General features: G+C 43.2%; 4 protein-coding genes across 9 annotated transcripts in view; 2 read left to right on the top strand and 2 right to left on the bottom strand.

Annotated features, from left to right (window-relative positions):
* Nucleotides 1-112: 112 nt before the first annotated feature.
* On the top strand, nucleotides 113-4,167 carry LOC105558000 (DEAD-box helicase Dbp80). The gene is made up of 9 exons (XM_012005468.1): nucleotides 113-198; nucleotides 271-357; nucleotides 667-929; nucleotides 1,341-1,433; nucleotides 1,510-1,727; nucleotides 1,810-1,987; nucleotides 2,074-2,311; nucleotides 2,388-2,550; nucleotides 3,133-4,167. The coding sequence occupies exons 2-9, from the start codon at nucleotides 295-297 to the stop codon at nucleotides 3,384-3,386; spliced, it is 1,470 nt and encodes a 489-aa protein (XP_011860858.1). The 5' UTR covers nucleotides 113-198; nucleotides 271-294; the 3' UTR covers nucleotides 3,387-4,167.
* An 81-nt stretch (nucleotides 4,168-4,248) lies between these two features.
* LOC105558001 (60 kDa heat shock protein, mitochondrial-like) lies at nucleotides 4,249-9,619 on the bottom strand. Of its 5 annotated transcripts, XM_012005473.1 has the most exons (6): nucleotides 9,457-9,619; nucleotides 7,945-8,356; nucleotides 6,262-6,848; nucleotides 5,429-5,732; nucleotides 5,003-5,349; nucleotides 4,249-4,966 (listed from the first exon to the last, which is right to left on the bottom strand). In XM_012005473.1, the coding sequence occupies exons 2-6, from the start codon at nucleotides 8,354-8,356 to the stop codon at nucleotides 4,940-4,942; spliced, it is 1,677 nt and encodes a 558-aa protein (XP_011860863.1). In that variant the 5' UTR covers nucleotides 9,457-9,619; the 3' UTR covers nucleotides 4,249-4,939. The 5 variants fall into 5 exon arrangements, with proteins under 5 accessions (XP_011860863.1, XP_011860859.1, XP_011860860.1 ...); XM_012005469.1 differs by having other exon boundaries at nucleotides 4,249-5,349; XM_012005470.1 differs by lacking the exon at nucleotides 9,457-9,619 and adding an exon at nucleotides 9,228-9,437 and having other exon boundaries at nucleotides 4,249-5,349.
* A 6,230-nt stretch (nucleotides 9,620-15,849) lies between these two features.
* LOC105557998 (10 kDa heat shock protein, mitochondrial) lies at nucleotides 15,850-17,050 on the top strand. The gene is made up of 3 exons (XM_012005465.1): nucleotides 15,850-16,048; nucleotides 16,412-16,579; nucleotides 16,663-17,050. Exons 1-3 carry the CDS (start codon nucleotides 15,890-15,892, stop codon nucleotides 16,804-16,806), a joined length of 471 nt encoding a protein of 156 aa, XP_011860855.1. The 5' UTR covers nucleotides 15,850-15,889; the 3' UTR covers nucleotides 16,807-17,050.
* Nucleotides 16,998-18,696, bottom strand: part of LOC105557999 (something about silencing protein 10) — a 5,628-nt gene continuing 3,929 nt past the window's right edge. For both annotated transcript variants that reach the window (XM_012005467.1, XM_012005466.1), the window contains exons 3-4: nucleotides 17,656-18,329; nucleotides 16,998-17,551 (exon numbers count right to left, since the gene is read on the bottom strand). In XM_012005467.1, coding sequence (XP_011860857.1) covers nucleotides 17,462-17,551; nucleotides 17,656-18,329 — 764 coding nt within the window. In that variant the 3' untranslated portion in view covers nucleotides 16,998-17,461. The remainder of the gene's footprint in view (nucleotides 17,552-17,655; nucleotides 18,330-18,696) is intronic.

Raw genomic sequence — 18,696 nt, 5'->3', positions numbered from 1 at the left:
ACTGTGTTCAGAGTACAGATTCGAGACACCTTATTGGTTCCGCCATTTTGCGTCAAACCAATCAAACGGAGAATATTTCTTGCCAGACTCTTACTACAGGGACTCTAGCCTGAGCTGGCCGCCATATTGGCGTCATTTCGAGCACGCTTTATTCCACGAGTGTCCCGACCTGTGTATAAGACCGTGCTTCAGACCGTGGTAGGAGATATATGTTGACGACTTTTCGAGGTTTACTCTGAAACTCGGTCCGAGAACGTCTCTCTGTCGCAGGTACTGACCAAGTGGTCGGCAGACATGGCTTCGACCAAGGTCGACTGGGGGCAGTACGCCGATGAACAGGACAAATTAGCGTCGAAGGTAAGAGCGGCTCTGTCCTGTGGATACGTTACACCGGCTTCATTCTCACGCTCGTGACACCCGTTTCACGATACGCGGCAAGTTAGCGCTCGCGACCCGTTCTTCAGTATCACGAGTCATTTTGTATTACATTACTCGCGTTTTTCTTTTTATCTACTTTACAACTGTAACGCTTCTCTCGTACAGCCGATCTTATCGAGACGCTGCACGTGCGTTTGCCATGCCCGAAAGAAGGGAACCGAGCGCTAGTTCCGAGTGTCGCGACGCTTGGTGCGAGAAAGTTAACTGATCCGCGTGCGTTGCGCACAGGTGACGAGTTTGAACCTAGACAAACCGAACTCGACGGCTGTTCCGGATAAAGCGAACTCTGCGTCCGTCCCGTCTGCGAAAGATGGAGACCAGAGGAGCGACGACGACAAGTCGGAGGAGGAGCAGATCTCGCCGGCGGAGAAGTCGCTCCTGCAGAAGATCATAAGGAAAGGATTGGTCGAGACGACAAAGGATATAGAGATTCAGAGGAAGGACCCGAATTCTCCGTTATACAGTGTCAAGACATTCGATGCGCTTCACCTGTAAATGATTATATGTACATAATTAGCTTCTGCGCTTTATTTCTACCAATGTGGATCAACCGTGACTTCGACTCGCTTTAGGCCCGTGTTCATCGTTCTAGAACTTGGTCGAGGTTCTAGTTCCGAGCAGCGTGTAGCCAATCGGCTTGCAGCTTTTGTGAAATAGCCGCGAGTTGATTCGCTACACATTTCTCGGGACTAGAACGTGGGCCAAGTTCCAGCGTCGTGGACGCGGGCCTTTTCTGACCTCTCCTGTTTCAAGAATTAGAGAGAGGTAAAAATTGATCGATATTGGTAAAAATGGGCGTTGATCATGAGAAGATTCCACTCGGACGCATCCTTTCTGCTATTAACTGACGTAATTCAGACGTAATTTATTACAATGATTATGTTTTGTTTCCTTAAATACAGCAAGCCTGCCTTGTTGAAAGGTGTCTACGCCATGGGATTCAACGCACCCTCGAGAATTCAAGAAACCGCTCTGCCCACCTTACTCGCTGACCCGTAAGCTTTTACCAGACGCTACTCTCGGCGCTCTCGGTCTTCTCGCGAGAGACGATTGACACGGGCTTTCTTTCAGGCCGCAGAACATGATCGCGCAATCCCAGTCTGGCACAGGCAAGACGGCCGCGTTTGTGCTCGCCATGTTGAGTCGGGTGGACCCCACAAAGGACTACCCGCAGGTACTTTGTTTATCGCCGACTTACGAGCTGGCGATCCAAACTGGTGAGGTAGCGGCGAAGATGTCACGCTTCTGCCCTGAGATCAAGATAAAATACGCCGTGAGAGGGGAAGAGAGTAATATGTCGCTTTTGTTTTATGCCATTTGAATTCTTCACCGTTCAGATGGACCCTCTTCATGTCGTCTCGATTGTTTCAGTAAGCCGAGGTTCAAAGATCACCGACCATATCATCATAGGAACCCCGGGCAAAGTCCTTGATTGGGGACAGAAGTTCAAGTTTTTCAATCTGAGCAAAATATCAGTCTTCGTACTGGACGAGGCGGACGTAATGATAGCGACTCAGGGCCATCAGGATCAGTGTATCCGGATTCATAAGTAATCTTTTCGAGATATACATATAATATCTTTGGACGACTTTGTTTGTATTTCAATTATGGTGAGGTACCGTCATTTGTGCTTAGGTTACTGCCAAGAACGTGTCAGATGATGTTTTTCTCGGCGACCTACGAACCTGAGGTCATGAATTTCGCCGAAATAATAGTTAGTAATCCGCTGATCATTCGCCTATTAAGAGAGGAAGAGAGTTTAGATAACATTAAACAGTACTATATCAAATGCCAAAACTTGGACGAGAAATACACGGCTCTCACCAATATCTATGGCGTGATCACTATTGGACAGGCGATTATTTTCTGTCACGTAAGATCGGTCATGTATTGAATACTTGTTAGATCCTACGGGCAAGTCACTTTCAGCAAAATGTGTCACTTTACAGACCAAGAGTACAGCCAGCTGGTTGGCAGAGAAAATGACGAAGGACGGGCACGCGGTAGCAATATTGTCCGGTGACTTAACAGTGGACCAAAGGATTTCTGTGCTGGATAGATTCAGAGCGGGACTCGAGAAGGTTCTCGTCACTACGAATGTCTTAGCTAGAGGCGAGTACAAAGGAATCTTAATACGAGGTCTGTAAATGAAGGGATGAGACTTTTTCGTGGCAAACTTTTATCTATAATTCAACTCTGTCTCCTTCAAAATAATTCCCTCAGGTAACCACGCAGCGCCTGAGACGTTGTTTCCAGTCTTCGTGTCGCAGCAGTGCTGCAACGACCCGAGCCCCTGCGACTTCTTTCTCTTCCCGAGATTAAAAACTCATCTCAAAGGACATCACTTTGATACGACCGAAAACGTAAAAGCGGCTGTAACCGACCAGCTGAAGGCCATTCGGGTTTCTGAGTCCCAGCACTGCTGCAATACGAAGACTGGAAACAACGTCTCAGGCGCTGCGTGGTTTCCTAATACGGGATCTACTCTGCGACTCGCATTGTAGACCTCGTATAAGACAACTATTTTGAAGGAGACGGAGTTAAATTATAGTTAAATTATAAATAAAAGTTCACTTCTTTGTTTACAGACCTTGTACATAATAGACACATTTGTAATTCGTAATAAACCTGCATATAAGCGTATTGCAGCGAGAGCGTGTATTGATATTGAAATATACGGTGTGTTTTCGACAGGCATCGATGTGGAACAGGTGACGATAGTGGTTAACTTCGATTTGCCGATGGACCAAAAGAAGCAGGCGGACTGCGAGACGTACCTGCACAGAATCGGGAGAACGGGACGATTCGGCAAGTCGGGGATCGCCATCAATCTAATCGACTCGCCGAAAGCGATGCAATTGTGCAGAGACATAGAGAAACACTTCGGCAAGAAGATCCACTATCTTGATGCGGAGGACGCGGACGAGATTGAGAAAATCGGAGCTTAGGCTAATATTATGCTTTTTATTACGAATGTATCTAGGCTTTAATGTAATATTTTTTAAAGCGGACTTCTCTCTTTGTATCTTGAATATAAAATGGGATATTTTTTTTTCCAACCATGCGACTAGGCTAAGCAATCGCTCTTCTTTTGTTTCATACTTTTCTTTCTTTCGCGGTTATATTTTGTACGTTTCTTCCGATCTACACAAGGCGCGCTTTAAGATTGGAAGTACTTTTATCGCATGTATCGAGTGCGCGCGTACACTTGTAAGATACACCGATCTGTCAGGCCATATTGGTATTTTATTTCACCCCGAGTTTTGTCTTTCGAGAGAAGATAGCCGAGTTTTTTTTCCGATTGTATAATTTTATTTATAATCAAAACTACTTTATGTACTTGACATTATAACACGATTCACGCCAATAGATTATATTAGAAATTAAAACGGGAGTATTTTATGTATGTTAATATGCAAAACAAACCGAAGAACGTAACTGGGAGGACCTTTTTTTATATCTTTTAAAATGTTTATAGTATCAAAAAAAGAACAAGTTCAAAAATTTACGAACGTGCTCTGAAAGTATAAATATCTGATGGATATTTAAAGGCGATTACGGTGGAATAGGCCTCGAATGAGATGGATGACAGATTCTCTGTATTATAAATTAAAAGATTGCTTTGGCATATTTATGTCTTCATTGCGTTTAAAAAGAATGTAACAATTAATGATGAAGTAACACTATATATATTTATATCTATTCTAAATAAAACTTATCTCTCTGTACTTATCAAGCTTCCCAATCATTTGCTCATTCGCCGCATAATAACTTGTAATGTTAAGTGCCGCATGGGGACATAAATTGTAATTCGAACATACCTTTATTCAAACGGAAAATATAAACTCAATTACAAAATTATGAAAGCCTAAGTAATTATAACCTTCCACAATTAAGACGCACATTCATCTTTACGGTTTTCGTCTTTTAATGCGCACTACAACTAGAAAACTGTATAAAATATCGAATCAACTGCTCACTCTCGCGTCTGGCCTCACGAAACAATTGTGATCTCAAGTATCGGGAAAAATATGACGATGGAGAGAATAAACTGGTGTAAAAATTATTATCATGTAATTGGTTGAATCCATCATAATCTACATTCTGTATAAACACGTCAACAAGTTTACTCCATACAGTAATCTTTGTTTTTTTTACATCATTAAATGCATTTGTATTTTGACATTTGTGTGTACCGCATGCGTTATTATTGAAATAGAACGAGCGATCTCGTTCGGTAACAATATTACGGAACCGTGGAACAGAACGAACGGGAATAAAGCGCAACAATGGTTTCGTGCTACACGAGTGGGGGGTGTGACTTATCGCCTGTAATGCTTCGAGGTACAAATTGTACATGACCGATACGGATATCTCCTATTCCGTTCGAACGGAATCAACGTTTGGAACTATTTGAACAACGTCGCGCGGCACAATTGCGTCTCGCTACGAGCGAGATCGCAGGCGCTGTCTCTTTTCTCAGTCTTTGCGCGTCACACGTTTACATCATGCCGCCCATACCGCCCATACCGCCCATCCCGCCCATGCCGCCCATACCGCCCATCGGCGACGGAGGGTCCTCCTTGGGTATCTCGGTTACCACCGCCTCCGCCGTCGTCAGCAGCGACGCCACACCGGCGGCGTCCGTGAGCGCTGTGCGTACAACTTTCGTGGGGTCGATGATGCCCGTTTCGATCATGTCGACGTACTCGCCCTTCAGGGCGTCGTAGCCGAGCTTGCCCTCGCTCACTTTGGCCACCACGACGCTGGCGTCGACGCCGGCGTTTTGCGCGATCTGCAGACACGGCATACGCAGCGCGTTCGCCACGATGTTGATCCCAATCTCCTGGTCGCCGTTCACGGCCTTCAGCTGCCGCAGCGCCGGTATGCATCTCAACAGCGCGGTGCCACCTGCGGAAAAAAACGACGTTACGCTTAACGTATTAACGTAGGACCGCGCGAAGACGAGCTGACGAACGTCGAACTTCACCTCCGGGAACGATTCCTTCTTCCACGGCGGCGCGAGTGGCATTGAGCGCGTCGTGCACACGGTCCTTCTTCTCGTTCACTTCCACCTCGCTGCTCCCGCCGACTCTCAGGACGGCCACGCCGGACGCCAGCCTCGCCAAGCGTTCCTGCAGCTTCTCCTTCTCGTAGTCGGACGTGGTGTTTTCGATCTGATCCCTGATCTGATCGGCTCTCCTGTCGAGGTCAGCCTTCTTTCCCTTACCCTTCAGGATGAGAGTGTCGTCCTTCGTAATTATAACTTCTCCGACCTGGCCCAAGTCGCTTGGCTAGAAAAAGTGTTGCATTTATTTGAGTGTCCGATGATCGAGTCGTTCGATAATCTGGCGATGGAGCTCTTCTGCTCTTCCAGATGGAAAGGACTCACAAGTTCTAAGCATACTCTAAATTATTTGTAAAATCGACTTATTAATCAAGCAATTCCGAGTTACACGTGCCTTCATACGAGAATGATCATCGACCAACAAATCCCGATTTTCATCTCGCGTATGTCTCAATTTACAAAAGCTCGATTGAAGAGTCGGGGGAAGAGCAGAGTCCCCTATTACGAGATAGCGAGATTCCTGCTAAAACAATAGGCATCATCCGTTGGCTCCAGCATAAATTTACTGCTCTTGGCGTGAAATCTGTTTAGTGGAAAAGTCATAGTTAGACCGTGCGTGTAATCGTTGCGAAAGAAGACTTGTCAAATGGCTGAGAACCCGCTATCTCATAATGCGGGATACTGTCCTCTGTCAATAGCATCCTCATTGGAAATAATAGACAGCGAGCTACCATCAGATTGGAGAGACGGTTTACCTGCACATCTTCCAATTTGACGAGATTGGCGTCGTCGCCGAACACAATGCCACCGGTGGATATCGCCATATCCTGGAGGGTAGCTTTCCTATTGTCGCCGAACCCGGGGGCCTTGACCGCGGCCACTTGCAGCCCGATCTTGAGGCGATTAACGACGAGGGTGGACAGAGCCTCGCCGTCCACATCCTCGGCGATTATAACGAGGGGTTTGCGCTGCGAGTTCGCCAGCTCCAGGGCCGGTATGATGCTCTGAACGGAGGAGATCTTCTTCTCGCTGAAGAGAAGGAGCGCGTCCTGGAACTCGACCTTCGCGCCCTTGCTGGAGTTGATGAAGTACGGGGAGATGTAGCCCCTGTCGAACTTCATCCCCTCTATGACCTCCAGCTCGTCGATGAGAGTTTTGCCGTCCTTAACAGTGATCACCCCCTCCTTCCCGACTTTCTTCATAGCGTCCGAGATCAGGTTGCCGACGGCCTTGTCGCCGTTGGCGGATATCGTCGCCACTTGCGCGATCTCCTCGGGTGTCGTGACGGGCTTACTCAGCGTTTTCAGCTCATCTTTGACTTTGTCCACCGCCAGCATCACGCCTAGAACGTCACGGGTGGTTTAACATCATTTCGTAGAAACGTTCGTACTTTCACACTTCACGATAAGATCGCGCGTAGCAACGCGTATAGATTGCTCATCGATTTATCTCGAGGCTTGGGTCAAAGTTCAACATTTCCCCAAGGCCCTCGCACACGAAGAGAATTCTCTCTTAAAATTCACCCGGAAAATCATGTAATCGTGGGACATCGTGGCATTTCGAAGAACTGTACAAGAACTCATACAGCACAGATGGTTGCAGTTACATTGCAGAAACATTGCAATCTTGCGGATTGCAGTGCAATCTTGTAGAGACATTGCAGGGATATAAAATTGCAAACTTTCGATAGCAATATTGCAGCAATGTTTCAAAAATAATGAAAATACTAGATTTTCTACTTAAAAAATGTTTCTAATTACGAGAATTTTATAATGTTATTTTCGTTGATACCAATAATGCGCGAATTATTAAGTACTTGATCAGTGCGATGTTGCTCGCAATCTCCATCTATTGCGAAGCGACATAATCTCCTTAGGTTGCTTCGCAATAGCTTGCTATGTATTGAAAAGGGCCCGGATGTATATGTATGTAATTAATAAATTCTCTGCTTATGTACAACAAATTATTCAAAAAATATTGCACCGCAACATTGCTATAATGTTGCACTGCAATCTCTCTGAGGGCGGACATTTCAACATTGCTGCAATCCTCCAGAAACGTTGCTGCAATATTGCAATCTTGCAATGTAACATTTCTGCAATCTTTCTGTGCTGTGTGGGTTAAAAAAATAACATAAAATAAAGTGAATAAAACTGTGTTACAATGTCTAGACGTTTCGGTCAGTAGATCTGACCCTCTTCAGTAACAGATATAAATTGATACGCAACAAAATTTAAACCCTTACGTGGGAATGGCCGTTGACGCACTTATAGATATGATGACAATAGTTATAAACGGAGAAAGGTGTTGATTAAACAATTTAATACAGACTCTGTATTAAATTGTTGAATCGTAAACCCGGTCACTTCTTGGCTGGAAGTCGAAGTGGATAAATTATCCGAAAGGACGATTCATCGTATTAAGCTGAGGACGCCCACCTCGCCTAATTTCCACGGGATTGGCGCCTTTGCTGATCTTCTCGAATCCCTCTTTGGCTATCGCTCTAGCTAGTATGGTCGCGGTCGTGGTGCCATCCCCGGCTTCCTCATTGGTATTGTTGGCTACGTCCTGCACCAGCTTGGCACCGATATTCTGAAACTTGTCCTTCAACTCGATGCCCTTGGCCACGGTCACGCCGTCCTTCGTGATCTTCGGGCTGCCCCAGCTCTGCTCCAGAATGACGTTGCGTCCCTTGGGACCCATCGTCACGGCGACGGCGTCTGCCAGGATGTCGACGCCCTGCAGCATCAGGGCGCGGACCTCCGCCCCAAAGCGCACGTCTTTGGCATAGGTGCGTGCCTGCAACTGGCGCAGGGCTGCTCCTCTCAACATGGTAGGTAGTCTGTGCATCTGTAACGAGAGAAAGATGTATGTTAGAGATCAATTGTCGCTCAGTAATAATCTTAGGTAACCTCTGACACAATCGGCAGAGACACTCTTGGTTTTCGTTTCATTTTTCCGTTATTTCAAATGGACACATTTAACTATTAAAGCGCCAGATGAACAGTCAGTGGGTCGAGATAAATGGTTAATGGCACACATACAGCAAGCTATAAGAAATGCAAAAAAAGAAAGAAAGAGGAAAATTCTAAGGTTTTAGAAGACAGGAATTTTGGGTTCTTGGAAGAGAAGAATATTACGTTTTTAGAAAATTAGAATTGTAGGTTTTTAGTGGAAGAAAATTCTAGAGTTTTAGAAGACAAGAATTCTAGGTTTTTAAAAGACTAGAATTCCAAGTTTTTAGAAGAGAACATTTTGGGTTTTTAGAAAAAAGAATTCTATGTTGTTAGAAAAATATAATTCTAGGTTTTCAAAAGACTAGAATTCAAAGTTTTTAGAAAAAAAGAATTCTATTTCTGAAAGAGAATTCTCGAGTTTTTTCCACCGCGCGGACCCCACGGACGTTACGCGAAGTGCATTACATTGGACGCTGAAGTAGTTGCGTCACACGGCAGCGACCTTATCGCGGGTAACTAAAGCCGGACACCTAGGGGTTCTCCATTCCAGTGCCAACTAACGTGCACTTGCTGTACGAAAAAAATTGAGTAAATACGCGTTCGAAGTTGAGCGAGAGCGAGGTCTCAAGGAAACAACGAAAGAACAAGCCTCGGACCTTTCAGCCGCGACGCGAGTCAATCTCCAGGATTAGAGAACGCGGTTATGTAAAGTCCCGCGTGGCGGATTGAAGGTTAACGTGCGGCGGGCGAGATAATCACGGGACCTGACTGAAGTTCGGTCGACCAACCGCGCGCCTATTCTCGCGCAAGCCGTCCGCGAGGAAGAGAAGAGAGTATTCCGTCGACGCGGGCGAAAATCGCGCACCAGGATGTCCCCCCGGCCGGCGAGAAACTCTCGCCCTCTCGCCACGGCCGCCGGCGAAGTTTCTCGAATTTCCCGATGTAGCACGTGGCGCGGACTCGCGCGCGGGCTCGAGCTCGCGACTTCTTCACCTTGGATCCTCGGGCAGATTCCTTCGGCGGTGACGACAATCGACGATTGGGTGCCGGCAGCTGAACGGACTGAAGATCGACGGCGGCGCGGCCGAGCGTTGTCCCGCAGATAGAAGACGAGTGGAGCGAGGAATGTGCTATCACATGGGCGCAGCGATGGGATTTTTCACGCGTGCGCGCCGGCGCCGGCCGCCAGTCGCGTACACGTTGGGGCAACGTGGGGCGAAATTGACACGCATTCGCTACATTTTCGGTCAAATCAATGACTCGTATTCCGAGTCCCCTTTTATAGAATAAAAGAGGATTCAGAATGCAGGCCGATGTATTTATCATTATATTTTCAGTCTAATATTTCTATTGGGGATTCTCTCTCTCTCTCTCTCTCTCTCTCTCTCTCTCCCCCCTTCCCTCTTTCTCTCCACCTCCCCTAGCGGAAAAAATTTCTATAAATAACTACAAAAATTAATTGACTTGAAATAGAAATTTGTAGAAATTTTTATATCTTCGTTGAAACTCTTTGTAAAAATATCTATAAAATAGTATCACAAATTACAATGTTCTCAAATCAAGAAAGTATTGCGAGTATAAGTGTTTCATGAAAGTGTACAATTTTATAAAACTTAGTGCAAAACTTTGCTAGTTTTAAAAATTTGAGAAACAACGAAATCTTAAAGAATCGAAACGGCTGCTTACTTGTGGAATATTAAAAAAATTAACAAAAGTATTCCAATTCTAGCATTTTTATGTTGATTTTTATAACACTTTTTAAATTTATATAGAATTTCTTAGATTCCGGCAGTTATATTTAATTTTTTTTGTAGAATTTTGTAGAATTATTTCCAGCAGGGTCTCTCCACCACCTCATTGCCGCTTAGATCTTCTGAAAAAGCAACCCTTTTTATACTTAAATATTAGTTGCGGTCTGCAAGTTTTGATTAGGATCCGAATTATGCCCACTTCTTAACTCTTTATCTTGGTTCAATTTACGTATTTCTATCTTTTCTAATTCTTAGAACTAGGAAAAAGATTAAAGGAGAGTTAAACCGAGATTAAAGGTATGTACATACGCTTAGGCCCAATTTCACCAAACGTCGTTTAACTTTAATCTTAGTTTAACTCACGCTTGTCTCTTCCTAAAGTAACAGTTGAAAAGAGGCAAAAAATCGAACTAAGCTTAAAGTTAAACAACGTTGGTGAAACTGGGCCTTAGACTCGGTTTAATCTTAGTTTAATTCACGTTTGTCTCTTCCTAAAGTAACAATTGGAAAGAGATAATTAAAGAACGAATTGAGCTAACAAGGGGAAGATATAGGTTCGTATGCTGGGATTTGGCTAAATTTTAAATATGTTGTTCTACATCCTCCCCAATAATAAACGGTGCAGTAACTCTTGCCAATGGGCATTAGTTTAGAAATTAAATTATTTTTAAATGAGCCACGTGTGTAATCTACCGAGTCGATAACGCGTAATTTTTTAATTTAGACACGTGGTCGGGCTAGTAAGTCGAGCGACTAGAATGCCGGAGGTCTCGAGTTCGAGACCGGCTTTTTTCCCATTTATTTTATGGTAATATATTTTTTGTTTTATATATTAATGCTGTATTAATCCTAAACAAATTTTTATTTCACGAATTTGCATATTGTCTGTAGAAAGGGTCATTTTTATTTAATAAAACATAATATAATTCATTAAGAAAGAAGTTACAGTACTGTACATACATATACGTACAAAAATATTTTGGATTCTCACGTATTCCAGAGTTTGTAACTTTTGTGACTGCCTGAATCTTATATTTAAAGATATGTGTGAGAAAAACCCGCAAAAGAGACCCATATATGATAATACCTTAATTTTCTTCATACCAATCCACATATGTATTATATATTTACTTTTATTTATACGTCAAATTATATAATTCTTCATTGGATAGCGCTTACACTTGGCGTCCCTTCTTATACCTTTTTAAAATTATACTTACTTTTATTTATACACATATATTGATACATTATTATATAATAAAAAATATAAATACAAGAAATTCTATTGTTACATGCATACGTCATATTAATGCACTCGATATTGCCATCGATATATCTTACACATTATCATTACAATATAAATAATAAGAGAAACATAAAATGTCCCCGTAAACTCCCGCATTGATGTCTCCAGGCACGAGACTGTCGGACCAGTCACGTGGTTCGCTGCGCGCGCGTTGGCGGTGGGGAAAATGCCTCCCGTCCCGCCGCCCTCGATTAAACACTTCGATTGAAAGCTTAACCTCATTGCGACTCGGATTAATTCCGAATAATCAAGTATTCGGCGATTAATTCGACGTCGTGCGCGCGAAGCGGCCGAGACGGGAGCGATTTTCCTCGGGGTTTCGCTCGGGGATTCCGCTTGGGGATTCCGCTCCAGTTTCTCGCGGCGCGAACGAACGCCGCACGAAATTGCCGCGTGGCGCACGTTCTAGAAAATACGGCGCGATTCTCCGCGTGACGCAATCGGCCGGCCGTAGACGATCATCTCAGAGGCGTTTTTTTTTATGTCTCTTCCTCCGCTGTTTTGCCGTAAAACCCGCCGCGACAGTCTCTTGTCTGTTTCCGCGGACATTTGTCGGAGCGATTAGTCGAAATTACAATTTCGGTTAAGTTCAGTCAGAACGCGGCGGGAGAATTCGTTCACCTATCGATGTCGCGGATACGTGTGGGGTCATTGCTTCGACACGTGCATAAATTTATATGTCTTTCCCGTGACGTCCAGAGGGTCAATTCTGTATCTTACACTATAGTGAAAATGCTACAAGTGAGTAGCCTTGTCTCTTTCTAAGGAGACAGAAAGAGACAAGGCTACTCACTTTTAGCATTGCCACTATATTATAAAATACAGAATTGACCCTCTCGGATCATGAATCTTCTCCTTAAACGTGAACTCGTGAAAAGTGAAAATTTTCATTGACAAATATATATATGAAATTTTTCGCTTTTCACGTATTCACGAACGCCAGAGAAAGAGATTCATGGTCGAGTTCCAGAGGCTCGATCATAAATCTTTTTTTCTTGCGTGAACCCTGCTGAAAATACCCGATTCAAACCGATAGATATCGCATTGATTTCTATAAAAATTAATCGGTTTCAATTCGATATTAATCGGGCCAATCGGGCACCAGATTGGTGGAAATGCAAGATCAATTGGATTCAATTCGTAATCTGATTCAATCCGGTTATTCCAGATAGAATTGAAGCAGTAACAATCAGTTTTTATCGGATTTTCTGACAAAATCTGTCAATCGTTTTTAATACAACTTTGCCGGATTGACTTGAATCCGCGCCAATCGGTTCCAATCGGTGAACTTTTATCACGGGTTGAAACCGATAGACGCGGATCAAAATCTATCTGGAAATTCCTGATTAAACACGATTCAAATTTAACCCTATCCGCGTCAATCGGTATTTTCCGCATCAAGAATCCAGATTCATGCGGATTCAAAATTTTCAATCGGTTTTAATCGGGTATTTTCAACAGGGAACTCACGAAAAGCGAAAGATTTCATTGAACTATTCAATATTCACTTTTCACGAGTTTACGCTAGAGAAAAGGATTCGTGGTCGAGCCCTTGAATTCACTCGAAAGAGAAACGTATGCGTAAATGCTGTTTTCGCAGAAAAGCTGAAAGTCGGCTGGTTAAAAACCATGCGAATAGCCAATAAACTTGCATTCTTTCTATAAGCGCAGAATTTTCACGTACGTTTCTCTTTTGAGTAAATTCAAAAATCGAGCTTTCAATTGTCGTTTTCGCGAATGAACGTAGGGAACGTTCGCCATTTTCGCGCGTCGCGTCGTTGAAAATTTTGCAAATTTCGATAGAAAAGTATATTTCATTACACATTACTCTTTTCATTACACATTTCACATTACTCTCGTGGTATCCTTTCTACTTTGTATCTTATCTCTCTTTTATCGTACGCCATAAGCTATGTACAGTGTTATCAATATCTACAGTGAAAAGTCGGGCATCGTTTCTTTTCGAAACGATGCCATCGCTCGCATTAATATGTATCCAGGGCTCATAGCATCATGTTGAAATTTTATTCCATGAAATCTCAGATTTGACCAATCATAGCACAAGGTCATTTTAATCTGGATCATTTTGATTTTCTCGCGAAAGCGGCCCAGGTATCCAGCTGACGTCACTTGTCCCAGTCAGAAATGACTCGAAAACCGACGTCGAAACAATATCGAATCGATGCATTTTTGGTTCCATTTTCGACTTGGCTCGAAAATGCTACGAAAAATGCATCGATTCGATATTGTTTCGACGTCGGTTTTCGAGTCATTTCTGACTGGGGTCAACTAGCTACCTGGGTATTGACGAGTCTGACCGACAAGGCTGGGAAATAACTCGTTACTTGTTTTGGGAAATCTGACTTAACCACGTTACTTTCTATCCATCTGTAACGGTAACTTAATTGTCAGTTACATTTTTTCAATAACTATAGTAACTAATTTAACAGTTACATTAACAGTTACTTTATAATATGTATATATTTTTTAAACTTCCACATATCGCATTAGGCCTTGCGTTTGCGCATAAACGCCTTTATCGACGCTCTACCGTTCTAGTGCAGATTTAATATTTTTATGTTTATTCGCAAGAAAATAATTGCAAAGCAACGATTCGTTACTTTTTGAGTGACTGTAACTGTAACGGGTTATTTTTCAAAATTGGTAACTTGTAACTGTAACTAGTTACATTTTAGCGAAGACACTGTAACTGTAACTAAATACTTTTACAAAGTAACTTTCCCAACCCTGCTGACACACCGATACACCAATTAATTACTGTGTGCTTCTTAAATCGACTAACCCGAAGACAAATAAAAAATCAAGATAGCATCAATTTGATGTTACTTTCCTGTAAGAAATAATCCCATGGAAAAATTTACTTTAAATAAAATTAAAGTTTTTGAAAGTAATCTTTAAAATCTAAAAGCTTATGTAAAGAAGTTAAAAGTTTACTTCAGAAATTTTAGAGTAATCTTGGACACACTTAGTTTTCTTTTAAATTCTTAAAGTAATTATAAGTTTACCTTAAATAAAAGTTTAAAGTATCCAAATTTATTTTTCTTATTTCTTATTTTTCTAAAGTAAAATTTTAAGGTTCATCGTTTCGATATCAATCGCCGAGTCATTTCTCGCTGGGTTAACTTTAATCTTACAATTAGTGTAATTCATGTTTGTCTCTTTCTAAAGTAATAGTTGGAAAGAGACAAAAAACGAATTAAGCTAAGCTCAAAGTTAAACAACGTTGGCGAAACCGGACCTTAAAGACATAGGTTTGTTTTTTGTTCCCGCACTGGTGAACTAGCGCAATAAATTGGAGTAAGACAAGTATATATATTTTCTCATTCTAGCTTACTGCACTAGTTCACCGGGCCAGTGCAGGGACAGAAAACAAATCTAGAGACTCAATTAACCTACGGTTAATGCCCGTAGTTTCAACAAATGCCGATTAATTTTAATTGCGACTCGACTGAGTCCTTATCTCTTTCCAATTCCAGAAACTGGAAAAAGATAAAGGGTATCTTAAACCGAGATCAAAGTTAATCTGCATCTTCGTAGAAACAGACGTAAATGACTCTTCCGCTTGGGAAGCGAAGTGGAGTTCAGTCGCCGGCTCGGCGATCGGCGGCTCGTAGAGCCGCGGATCTCCGCGCGTTACGTAATCGCGATCCTTCTCTCGCAGTGTGATCGATGCACACGGCCCGGCAGCAGGGGGCGAGGGGGAGGAGACGTTAGCAACCGCGGGGAAGTACGGGGGCTCCGAGAACGTCATGGCGCATGCGCGTGCGCGCATGCGCTCCGCTCCGTCTCGCCGCGCGCGCGCCGGCCGCCGCTAGGTTTTAGGTCACACAACGTGCACGAGTTCCCGAGAGCGTGCAGCGTGCGTTCGCCACCGGTTTCGCACTTCGACCGACTCGGTGACCGCGTGGGAATCGCAACGACCATGGTGAGAGATAGACACGCGCTTACGTTTCCCCGTGGATAAACGACGCGACGGAGAGAAACAACGACGGGAATTTCTATCAATCGCGGGGAGGATCCGCGATCCTTTTACGGGATTACCGCCCGATAACCCCTCGAGCGGCTCGCTGGCCGCGCGACGACGCTCGCGTTATCTTAAGGCCCGATCTACAATGTGCTCTTTGCGCCTAGAAACATTCATTTTACATGAGTACATCAAAATGCTTGAAAAGTTTATTCGATAAAGTCCGGCAATCAATGTTACGACGATGCACTGAATGCAATCAGGTTCAGGGTAGGCACTTCGAGCACCTTCTGCAAAGCAAGTGTACTTGAAATAGTATAAGTCTCTGCGCAGCACACGGACACGGTTGCGCTTGTGTGAGCGAGCACCGAGTGTAACACTTTGATGATGCTCGGAACCCAAAGTTTGCATCTCTGCTGTCGTTTCGAGGCGAATCGCATTTGTTTACGAATTTGTTGGGACAGAGGGGCAATTGATATCTCGGTCGCGTCCTCGCCGTTCGCTCATATTCGTAATAAAAGCGAGAAGAAATCAAATATGCAGGTATTTCGCCGTAAGAGAAATCCGCTCATAACTTGCGTCATCTTTTTCCACCGAGTTCCGGTATCGTTTTAAATCCGCGAGAAAGTTTGGTTGAACAGCCGGCGTAGTCAAATCAACAAATTTTGTTAATTTACGTTTATTTCTCTTACTGCCTGGACCAACTTCGATTCTTCGAGAAAGGTGAAAAGTTGACTTTAATCTCGAGTTAACTCGAGATTAAAGTCAACCTTGCATTGGCAGAAGTGGACGTTAGTCGTTTATTGAAAACTGACTAGTAAATTAAATATCTCTGCGAGTTCTCGACGCATCCGATGTCCAATGTTGAAACGGAGTATCGGTAATTGCGAACGTCTGTGTTTCCAGGCCGCCGCCAATGCAGTGAAGAGGCTGATTCCTCTCTTCGACAGAGTCCTCGTGCAGAGAGCCGAGGCTATCACCAAAACGAAAGGTGGCATCGTACTGCCCGAAAAAGCGCAAGCAAAAGTTCTGCGAGGCACGGTCGTGGCCGCAGGCCCTGGAGCGAGGAACGATGTACGTTGCGCAGGATATCCGTGTTGGTCTCTCGCAAAATGCCTCTCTGAATTGTCCGTTAATAATTTATCTTTTCTCGTCAGAAAGGGGAGCACGTGCCTTTAAGCATCAAGATAGGAGATGTCGTGTTACTTCCCGAGTACGGCGGCACAAAGGTTGAACTTGAGGACAACAAGGAATACCATCTGTTCCGCGAGTCGGATATATTAGCCAAAGTAGAGGTTTAACTCGTTGAGTTTAAGTTACGTTTCCAGTTTTGTAAATGCCACATAAATCGTTCGTCTAGAACTTAACGAGCTAGCGGCGAAAAAAAATGTATACAGAGTACACGTACATAATATAATTGAGTTATTCGTTTAACTCGATGAAAAGACCTAATTTTTTGTTTTCCAAGGAATCCGCTGCTGAAATGCCATTGTTTCTTACTGTACATATATTTTTCTGATAAAATACAGTCATTTGTCTATTGTATTTACGTCGTAACCGTTCGCTTAATTTCACACTTTTATTATCTGAATATCGACGAGCGCTTTGCAATTATGTGGCGATTATCAATTGATCGCAGCTGATAATTTTCAGACGGAGTTTAAAGTCTCCCACCTCTCACGACCCCGGATCGATTAATATCAGAAATTGCACATCCATAAGGCCAGTATTCATAGCCAGATCTTGTATTCAAGACTGCCTCAAGATCGTCTTTAGATGCTCCATAGCCGATGAAATGTTCTGTACATTTTTAGATAAATTCGACACGGTCTTGAATACGAGATTCGACTATAAATCCCGGCCTTAAAAACTAATATCCAGTTACAACGCACAATTAGACACAGCATATTCGTATATTTAAAAAATTTACATAATTGATATTCGACAAGATCTTAGTTATTTTAATTTAATGCCCTTTTTCACGCCTATATTGATACCCGATATCTCTCCTGCGTAACGAGTCAATTCCTTTCTCACTTCTCTCACCTGCAAGAAATAAATTGGTTTTTTATTTTTCATTCAAAGAACTCGCGCATATGCCGGCACAATAAGATAAAATAAAACGCTCGAGCTCTGCGCTCTGTACGTACCGCGCCCTTTCGGCGAATCTTGGCCTTGCGATACTTGTTTCTGTGCTTCACACGCGGATTACGCAGTTCCTTCTTACGATAAGGCGTGAGACCTCTGTTCTTTGCCATTTTGTACGTTATCGCTCTCTTGATTGCTTCCTCCTCCTCGTTTATATTTAGAGCTGTATTATCTTTTTTATCAGCCTCAGATTCGCCATCGTATTTCTCTGCAGTATCTAGATCCTCAATGCTCGTTTCTTCGTCCATGCTATCAGATAACGACTGTTCCTTTGGCACCGCTGCCTCTATTTTACGCGCCAGCTGTTTAGTTAAGCAAGCGAGCCTTGGACTCCTCTTGCTGGTTTTTATTCGAGGCCCATCTGATACGCTGTAAAGGGGCCTGCCTTCTTTGACTGCCTTCAATATCTCTGCAACTTGCTCCAATAGGTCTCCCTGCTCCGATTGCAATTTGTCGAGCAGCTGACGGTACTGTTCTAAACGCTTTACAACTGGATGCGACTTCACTGGCAGTCCTTTGGTTCTCAGCATTAGGCAAAACGAGATATTCGTGCAATAATTCAATATGACCTCGTATTTGGTTCTGATAAAACCTACCGCCTTGCACTCGGGACACGTTCCGTCCTTGACCAATTCGAGGAAGGGCGCCAAAGTGTCCCTCGCCTCAGTCATGTATTCTGCAATAAAAATAATTATTCGCTTAAGGATGTATTGGACGTACAATCTTAGACAAAAGTGCATGAAATTGGAAATACTTAAATGTCTACTCTTAACGCATAGTAAATCTAGATGTAAGAAACTTGAACGATAGTTGGAGTCTTATTTGTACTCCTACAAAGGTATTTTTCACTTTACAAATGTTTTTTCCTGAATTATTTGCCATTTTTTTTCACTTATGAGCCTAAACTTTTGATAGTGAAAATACTCTGATTTCAATTCTTAATAACGTCAAATATTTTCAAAACTAAATTCGTGCCGGCAGCACGAGTATCTCAAGTTATATTTTATTATATTTTATTTCTTTAAAACGGTGCAGTAAAGACT

This window comes from Vollenhovia emeryi, unplaced genomic scaffold (assembly GCF_000949405.1).
Source record: "Vollenhovia emeryi isolate VEMERY1.0 unplaced genomic scaffold, V.emery_V1.0 DF939394.1, whole genome shotgun sequence".
Lineage (NCBI taxonomy): Eukaryota > Metazoa > Arthropoda > Insecta > Hymenoptera > Formicidae > Vollenhovia > Vollenhovia emeryi.
The sequence above is the reverse complement of the archived record's forward strand: the minus strand, read 5'-3'. Positions and strand labels throughout refer to the sequence as shown.

Bases quoted from the DNA above. Each gene is read 5' to 3' on its own strand.
- LOC105558000 (XM_012005468.1), top strand. From the start codon at position 295: ATGGCTTCGACCAAGGTCGACTGGGGGCAGTACGCCGATGAACAGGAC. The intron at 358-666 runs GTAAGAGCGGCT...CGTTGCGCACAG, and splicing joins AGGACAAATTAGCGTCGAAG to GTGACGAGTTTGAACCTAGA. The intron at 1,728-1,809 runs GTAATATGTCGC...CGATTGTTTCAG, and splicing joins CGCCGTGAGAGGGGAAGAGA to TAAGCCGAGGTTCAAAGATC.
- LOC105558001 (XM_012005469.1), bottom strand. From the start codon at position 8,356: ATGCACAGACTACCTACCATGTTGAGAGGAGCAGCCCTGCGCCAGTTG. The intron at 6,849-7,944 runs GTGGGCGTCCTC...GTGACGTTCTAG, and splicing joins TCCCGTGGAAATTAGGCGAG to GCGTGATGCTGGCGGTGGAC. The intron at 5,733-6,261 runs GTAAACCGTCTC...CACTTTTTCTAG, and splicing joins TCAAATTGGAAGATGTGCAG to CCAAGCGACTTGGGCCAGGT.
- LOC105557998 (XM_012005465.1), top strand. From the start codon at position 15,890: ATGATGCTCGGAACCCAAAGTTTGCATCTCTGCTGTCGTTTCGAGGCG. The intron at 16,049-16,411 runs GTATTTCGCCGT...CTGTGTTTCCAG, and splicing joins AGAAGAAATCAAATATGCAG to GCCGCCGCCAATGCAGTGAA. The intron at 16,580-16,662 runs GTACGTTGCGCA...TTTTCTCGTCAG, and splicing joins GCCCTGGAGCGAGGAACGAT to AAAGGGGAGCACGTGCCTTT.